The 9,520-nt window shown below is 31.0% G+C and overlaps 1 protein-coding gene across 3 annotated transcripts in view; it reads left to right on the top strand.

Moving 5' to 3' along the window:
* GLRB (glycine receptor beta) overlaps positions 1-9,520 on the top strand; it is a 96,791-nt gene that overhangs the window by 72,628 nt on the left and 14,643 nt on the right. For all 3 annotated transcript variants that reach the window (XM_040471617.1, XM_040471618.1, XM_040471620.1), the window contains one exon: positions 8,976-9,274. In XM_040471617.1, coding sequence (XP_040327551.1) covers positions 8,976-9,274 — 299 coding nt within the window. The remainder of the gene's footprint in view (positions 1-8,975; positions 9,275-9,520) is intronic.

Raw genomic sequence — 9,520 nt, 5'->3', positions numbered from 1 at the left:
ATATATATATATATATATATATATATATATATATATATGTATAGTATGTTTGTGTGTGTGTGTGTGTGTGTGTGTGTGTGTGTGTACAGAGGTGCATGCATTCCTTTGAATTAGTGTTGTTTAAATTTTGGGGTAAATACTCAGTGGTAGTTCTATTTTTAACTTTTTGAGGAACCTCCATACTCTTTTCCACAGTAGCTGTACCAGTTTGCATTCCCGCCAACAATGTACAAGGGTTGTTTTCCCCCACATTTTCCCTGACACTTATTGTTTCATGTGTTGTTGATTTTAGCCATGCTGACAGGTGTGAGGTGATATCAAGATACACTTACTTTTATAAAATACTGAGATACTATTTCTCAAAAAGATGGTACCATTTTGCATTCTTATCAGTTGCTTCAAATACTCCCCAACATTTAATTTTCTTACCTCATTGTGGTATTTCTACTGTAATGTTGAATAGAATTGTTGACAATTGTTCTTCCTGATTCTAGTAGAAATAACAGCCATTCACTATTAAGTGTGATAGTAGCTGTAGATTTTTTTGTAGATGTCTTAACTGAATTGAGTAGATTTCCTTTGCTTCCTAGTTGGCTGAGTGTTGTTTTTTTATCACGTATGATAAAATTTCATTGAATTTAAATTTGATTGAATTTTGCCAAATTCTTTTTCTGCATATACTTAAATATTTAGATGGGTTTTCTTCTTTATTTTGGTGAATTATATTCATTGATTTCTAGATGTTACATGAGTTGCAAGAATTATTAGCACAAAATATTTTCATAATATTCCCTTATCCTTTTAATGTCTGGTTATTAGTGGTATGTCAGATTTAATTCTTGATATTGTTAAATTGTGAATTCTCTTTTTCCTGATTATTCTAGCTGAAGGCTTATTTTTTTTTTGATAGTTTTAAAATATCAGTAACTATTTCATTTATTTTTTTCTATTTTCCTTTTGGTTGATTTTTAGCTCTTTATTAATTTCTTCTTTTTAATTACTTTGCATTTAATTCGATCTCTCTTTGATGCTTAAAGTGAAAACTCAGATAATTGATTTTAGATCTTTTTTTTCTTTTTTTTTTCTTTTTTATTTATTTATTTTTTTCAACGTTTATTTATTTTTGGGACAGAGAGAGACAGAGCATGAACGGGGGAGGGGCAGAGAGAGAGGGAGACACAGAATTGGAAACAGGCTCCAGGCTCTGAGCCATCCGCCCAGAGCCTGACGCGGGGCTCGAACTCACAGACCGTGAGATCGTGACCTGGCTGAAGTCGGACGCTTAACCGACTGCGCCACCCAGGCGCCCCTTTTTTTTCTTTTTAAACAGGAGCATTTAAAGTTATAAATAGATATATTCTTTCAGTTAAAAATGTTTTCTAATTTACCTTGTGATTTCTTCATTGGCCCATGGATTCTGTTTGATTTCCAAATATTTACTTTTAATAAGTACCTGATAATGCTTTTAATTTTATTTAAATGCTTTTTGATTTTGTCAGAGAATATGATTTCAAACTTTTTGTTTATTCAGACTTTTTTTTTTATGGCCTAGCCTAACATGTATCTCCTGGTAACCATACCACATTCCCTTGCAAAATATATTTGTCACTGTTGGATGTAGTGTTCTGTAAATATCAAGTTGGTTGATAGTACTGTTGAAATCTTTATGCCTTTTGTCTAGTTATTTTTACATGTATTGTTGAGAGAGTTGTTAAAAATCTCCAACTATATAAAATTATGCTGTAGGTATTTAGAAGCTCTGTTACTAAACCTATACATATTTATAATTTTATCTAAAAGAGAAATAATATTACTTTAATGTACTACTTAATATATCATATTACTTTAATAAAAAGATATTCCATTTAAATGGAAACAAAAGCTATACTTATATAAACAAAATAGACTTTAAATACAGACTGTAATGAGACTAAGAAAGGCATTACACAATGATAAAGAGGTCAATCCAACAAGATGATATAATTTTTACAAATATTTATGCACCCAACATAGAAGAACCTAAATTAATAAAGCAAATATTCCCAGACCTAAAGGAAGAAATAGACAGCAATCCATAATAGTAGGGGACTTTAATCCCCCCCATTTACACCAATGCCTAGATTACTCCAACAGAAAATCAATAAACATCAGTCTTAAATGGCACATTAGAGCATATGTACGTAACAGCTACTTACAGAATATTCAATCTAAGAGCAACAGAATACATATTCTTCTCAAGTGTACACAGAACAATTTTCAAGATAGATCATATGTTAGGCCACAAAACAAGTTTTAATAAATTTAAGAGGATTGAAATCACATCAAGCAGTTTTCCAAACCACAGCAATATGAAACTAGAAATTAATTACACTAAGAAAACTGGAAATTTCGCACGTTTCTGGAGATTAAACAACATACACCTACACAACCAGAGGATCAAAAATAGAAATCAAAAGAGAAATTAAAAAATACCTTGAGACAAATGAAAATGAAAATGTAACATACCAAAATTTATAGATGCAGCAAATGCAGTTTTAAGAGGGAAGTCTATAGTAATAAATGCCTACCTCAGGAAACAAGAGAAGTCTCATATAAACAACTTAACTTTATATCTGAAAGAACTAGGAAAAGAAGAACAAATGAAGTCCAAACTAAGTTGAAGGCAGGAAATAAAAATTATAGTAGGAAAAAATGGAGACTAAAAGGCAATAGAAAAGATCAATGAAACTAAGAGCTGACTCTTTGAAAACATAAACAAAATTGACACACCCTTAATTAGACTCACCAAGAAAAAAAAAGAGAGAAAACTCAAATCAATAAAATCAGGAAAGAAAGAGGAGACATTACAGCTAATATCAGGGGATACAAAGGATCCCAAGGGACTCTTAGGAATAATTATATACCAACAAATGGACAACTGAGGCAAAATGGATAAATCCCTAGAACTATACAACCTACCAAGCCTGAATCATGATGAAATAGCAAATTTGAACATATAACAAAAATTACCAGTAAGGATATTGAATCAGTAATCAGAAACCTCTCAACAAACAAAAGCTCCAGACCAGACACATCACTGGTGAATTCTACCAAACATTAAAGAAGAATTAATATCATTTTTTTCCCTCAAACTCTTCCAAACAATAGAAGAAGGAAGAACTCCTCTAAACATATTTTACAAGGTCAGCATTACTCTGATACCAAAATCAGACAAGAATACCACACACAAAAAAATAAAATTACAGGCCAATATCCCTGATCAATATACCTGCAGAAATCCTCAACCAAATATTAGCAGACCTGTTTCAAAATACATTAAAAAGATCATACACAATGATCAAGTGGAATTTATTCCAGGGATGCAAGAATGGTTCAACATCTGTAAATCAATCAGTGTGATATAACACATTAACAAAATGAATGATAAAACTCCTATGATTATCTCAATAGATGCAGAAAAAGCATTTGATACATTTAACACCCACTTATAATAAAAATCTTGTAAGAAGGTGGATATAGAGAGAATGTACCTCAACATAATAAAAGCCATATGTGACAAGCCCACAGCCAACATTATACCCAACAGTACTCTAAGATCAGAAACAAGACAAGGATGGCCACTCTTGCTATTTTTATTTAACATAGTATTGGAAATACTAGTCAGAGTCATTAGGCAAGAAAAAGAAATAAAAATCATCCAAAATGGAAAGGAAGAAGTAAAACTGTCATTATTTATAGATGACATATTTATATTCAGAAAACTGTAAAGACTCTATCAAAATACTGCTAGAACTAATAAGTAAATTCAGTGAAGTTTCAAGATAGTCTGTTGTTTCTTTACACTAATTATGAACTATCAGAGAAATTAAGAAAGCAATCCTATTTACAATTGCATTAAAAGCATAAAATACTTAGGAATAAATTTAACCAAGAATGTGAAACAGCTATATGAAAACTGTAAGTCATTAATGAAGTAAATTGAAGACAGTGCAGATAAAGAAAAATATATTCCATACCCATGGGTTTGAAGATTAATATTGTTAAAATGTCTATACTACTCCAAGCAATATGCAAACTCAGTGGAATCTCTATCAAGATTACAATAGTATTTTTCACAGAAATAGAATAATCCTAAAATTTTTGTGTGGACACTAAATATCCCAAATCTTGAGAAAGCAAATCAAAGGTGGAGGCAGTATTTCAAACTATACTACAAAGCTGTAGCAATTAGAACAGTGTGGTAAAAAAGAGACACATAGTTCAGTGAAACAATAGGGACCTCAGAAATAAACCCATATATATATATATAATTTATATATATATAATTTATATATAATTTATATATATAATTTATAATTATATGTATATAATTTATATATTTATATATATATAAATATATATAATTTATTTATATATTTATAATTTATAATTATATATATAATTATATATAGATATAATTTATATATTATATATAAATTATATATAGATATAATTATACATATAATTATAATCTATATATCTATATATATCTATATCTATATAATCTATATAATTATATATAGATATAATTATATCTAGATATAATTTATATATATAATTATATATAAAATTATATATATAATTTTATATATAAAATAATATAATTTATAATTTTATATATAGATAGATAAAATTTATAATTATATATATATTATATATTTATTATATTATATAATATATATAAATTATATATATATTTATATATATTATATTATATTATATATATAAATTATATATATTATATAATATATAAATATATAAATATTATATCATATTATATATACTATATATATAATATAATATTATTTATGACAGGTGAGCCAAGAATGTATAATTGGAAAAGGGCAGTCTCTTCAATAGTGTTTGGAAAATTGGACAGTCACCTGCCAAAGAATGAAACTGAACAATTATCTTATACCCTACACAAAAATTAACTCAAAGGGGATTAAAGACTTGAATATAAGACTTGAAACCATAAATCTCCTGGAAAATAACAGGTGATAAGCTCCTTGATATAGATCTTGGTCAATCTTGATGATTTTAGCAAAAGCAAAAATAAACAAGTGGGACTATACCAAACTAAAAAACTTCTGCACAGCAAAGGAAACCATCAATAAAATGAAAAAATAATCTACTGAATTGAAGAAAGTAATTGCAAATTATATATCTGATAACAGGCTAATATTGAAAATATGCAAAGACTCATACGGCTCAAAAACAAAAAGAAAACAAAAAAAGCAGAAAAAACAAAAATAAAAGTCCAGTTAAAAAATGGGCAGCAGACTTGAATAGGCAACATCTAATTGGTCAATAAACACATGAAAAGATGCTAAACATTCTCCCAATCTCATTTGAATTTACCTTTTCCATTGTTAACAAACGTGAAAGCTCCCTCCATGAATTTTAGGTACAGACTTTTGTCTGTAGCTCTTTCTCTGAGTATGGAAGTAATTATTGAAGCAACTTTTTGTAATACTCTTAAGTAAATTATGCATAACACTCCATTTCTCTGGTACATATAGTACTTGAATTGTTGCTAAAAGGGAATTTTTTTTTAAAAAAAGAGTTTTTTTAACACGTAACTTTAAGTTGAAGTGTAAAAAGATTAATAATTTAGGTTACAAGGCAGACCTCTAGCAGACCATGCATGCACACATTCTTTCTTATACTCTGATCATCTAGAACAGTGTTCAGGGATTATAAGGACCTCTTACAGAAATGTCAAAAAGTTTTTTTTGGATTCTCACATGATATTAATAATAGCTTTCCTTTTCGTATCCTTAGAGTAAAATGTTATGAAATGATAACATGCTAATATAATTTAGTAGTACTTCTAAATTAATTTTCATCTTATTAATCACAATTCCCCATGTATGAATTTGATAGTTTATTGCAGTATGAGATAAAAATTATTTGTAGTTTAGACAGGTATGTAAACACTTGCAGTTTACTCCTTGACCTCTACTGGTTCATGACATTTGTTATTATATTAGCATTATACTCTCTAGCTCCATCCTTCTTGCTGCAAATGGCAAGATTGGCATTGTTTTATGGCTGAGTAAAGTTACATTGTATGTATATGCACTTCATCTTTAACGATTCATCTATCGTTGAACACTTGGTAAGCTTTCGTATCTTGGCTATTGTAAATAATGCTGCAATAAACGTAGGGATGCATATATCTTTTCAAATGAGAGTTTTCATTTTCTTTGGGTAGATGCCCAGTAGTGAAATTTCTTTTGATTGGTTTATAAATTATTAAAATTCAGACAAAATTTCACTATGCATTATTTATTTTTTTTTTAATTTTTTTTTTCCAACGTTTATTTATTTTTGGGACAGAGAGAGACAGAGCATGAACGGGGGAGGGGCAGAGAGAGAGGGAGACACAGAATCGGAAACAGGCTCCAGGCTCTGAGCCATCAGCCCAGAGCCCGACGCGGGGCTCGAACTCACGGACCGCGAGATCGTGACCTGGCTGAAGTCGGACGCTTAACCGACTGCGCCACCCAGGCGCCCCTCACTATGCATTATTTAACAGTGAAGTAATTTTATTTGAAGACTATGTTAAGTGAATGGTATAATACTTGTCCAAAGAAATATTATTTGCTCAGATTTCTTATTTTAGGATTAAAAAAGCAAATGGATATTTTCTAATTTTAATATGATTTCCTGAAGAGAAGGCATGCAGTGATGTTCACATTTTTCTCCATTTCTATTCTTTCATCTCTGAAATGATAAAAATCTTAATAGAATTGACCATCATGGTTTCTAACTTAATATCTGGAATTATAAATGCCTCCCTCCTCTCCCCAGAAAACCCTTAATGCCATATTCTTCCTTTAAAAGGACAGTCCCTTCTCTGTTTCTTTGGTCTCCTTTCTTTGACATTCCAGCATCTTTTCCTCACAAGGTTTTCTGCATTTTCAAAATGACCTCCATCTGAATAATATTGGCTAATCTTTTCTTTTACAACATTCTCAAGTGTATCATGCTCTTGTCATGGTCATCGGTTTTATGCTTCTTGGCCTTTCTCTAACCCACCTCAGTGTTTTCATACCAAAGTCATTTCTTTCCTACGTCTCCTCTTCCCATCTTTCATGGGTATTCTTCCAGTTATTCCTTTCTTCAGAGCTTTGTCTCAATCTTTTCCTTCTTCCTTTAATCAGTAACCAAGTCTTTTAAAATGTCTTGTCAAAATCCTTTTGCATCAGTTCTGTGCTTTGTTTCTGCAGCTACTATTTTTTTCCTTTCTTAGTCTGTTGTATATATATCCCTACCAGAATAATGTTACTCAGCATTCTTTTGGTAATGTCATTTCTCTTCCCCAAATTTAAAGTTTCTTAATATTTTCTACCATGTATGGTAAATTCATTATAGGGCTTTCAGGACCCTTAAAATCTGCCATTATTCTCCATTTTCTCATGAAGTTTCTGATATATCAGGAAATTTTCAGGTATACTACTGAGTTTATAACACTTTGATATATCTATCCTGTCTTATTGATGAAAGTGAAATGCTATGGAAACACAGAGAATGGTGTGTCAATATATTCTATTCCAAGGAATTAAGTAAGGTTGTTTTTGATTGCTAGATTGACATACAGCATTTGATTAAAAATAGAAAAATTGACTTGGAAATATGACTTGTTAAATTAATGCCCATAGGTATAACTAATTGCAGTTTCGGGCAACAAGTGATAAGATCTTGGTTTTTATGTTAGTTTCCACTTCCAGGTTAGAAACATTAAGACCTATATTAACTTTTAAGATGTAGTCTCTATTAATTAGTTCTTAGTTTTCCTCAGGACCAAGGGTAATTAATATAACTGTCAAGTCTTTACATTCTAAGTAATATTGTTTCTATCTGCAGAAGTTACTATATTTTGCTAGAAACCTTTCTTTCTAGTAGAGAATCTCATAGCTCTTCAATACTCACAAAAAAGAGCCGAACAAACTTGACACCTCTCAGGAGACTTTAAAACAGTGCAACTGATGGAATATATTTTTCAGTGTTTTAACTGATTATTAATACTAATATAGTGCTTACCATACTTCCAAGGCGAGAGACAAGAACACCAAGTATATCTTTGTTAGGTTGAGCTATTTGTTAATTCTCTGCGATGGTCAAATCTAAGAATAAAAAGTGCATTTGGCCCCATAAGTGCATAGCCTAGGCAAACCTGTTTTCTACATTACTTAATGTGAGCCTCCTTTGACATCATAGAAGACTTTTTCTGACACAGGGTGTCACTGGTAGTCAGTGGGAATGTGGCAAGTGCAAAGAAAAGGAGGGATATAAATTATTGCAATTTTCCTTTTGGATTTTACAATTATTTGGCTTAAATTGATACGTAACTAGTTAACCTTCCACAAATGGTTAATACAGATAGCAGAATATTACTCTTTCCTTGAAAAGCTGAAATCATTTGTTTCCCCTGAAATAATCAGGTATGCTCTATCTTTGTCTTTTCTATTAGATATTTTAAATTGTGAGCCTTATCAGAAAATTGCTTTATATGTTCTATTCTTGTTCAGACTTAGTTGTTCTTGGGGTAAAATGCAGTTCTGTGACTGTCTAAAATAAAGCTGAAAAATGAAATAACTCTAACTAGAGAGCTTTGTGGCTTCCTCCGAGATACTACAAAATAATTTCAGACATCTTTAATATTTAAACCAGATCTAAATTGTGTTTTCACATGTTGGCTTAAATTTCTATTTACTTTTAAATATTAAATATTTACAAACATCTCCAAGTACATTAAATAATACTTGCATGAAAACTATGTCAATATTATTTTTTTCTACTCTTTGAGCTTGAAAGAGATCTGATGAGCATTGGGAGTTAACTGCAGAGGGATATCATCAAAAAGTAATGTTTGCAGAACATTTCACAGGGGTAAGAAGCAACTTTAACTGCTATTTCTATTTCTGTAGGTATCTTCTCAGTACTCAGCTTGGCCTCCGAGTGCACAACCCTTGCTGCTGAACTTCCCAAAGTATCCTACGTGAAGGCCCTTGATGTGTGGCTCATTGCTTGTCTTCTCTTTGGGTTTGCTTCTCTGGTGGAGTATGCTGTCGTGCAGGTGATGTTGAATAACCCCAAACGAGTCGAAGCAGAGAAAGCCAGAATTGCAAAGGCTGAGCAGGCAGATGGAAAAAGTGGAAATGTAAATGCTGCTAAAAAGAATACTGTGAATGGTACAGGGACTCCTGTTCACATTAGCACTTTGCAGGTAAGAATGACACTGGCGAAAGTATTTCCCCCATCTGCTCTGCAGTTCAGGAGAAAGGTACTTTTCTGTGGGTGTGAAGCTTTGATAGAATTGGTGCTCCCTCATTCTTCTCTCACAGATAAAAAGGAACTGAAACACATCGAATGTTTTTGTAAAAGAAATAAAAAATACTAAGGTCAAATACTAATTAATAAAAAGAAATCAACACCTTATCAACTTTCTAGAAGACTTTCCATGGAGTTTAAT

This window comes from Herpailurus yagouaroundi, unplaced genomic scaffold, assembly GCF_014898765.1.
Source record: "Herpailurus yagouaroundi ecotype Mexico unplaced genomic scaffold, PumYag 28, whole genome shotgun sequence".
NCBI lineage: Eukaryota > Metazoa > Chordata > Mammalia > Carnivora > Felidae > Herpailurus > Herpailurus yagouaroundi.
Note: the sequence above shows the minus strand (reverse complement) of the source record. Positions and strands in the feature narration are given on the sequence as shown.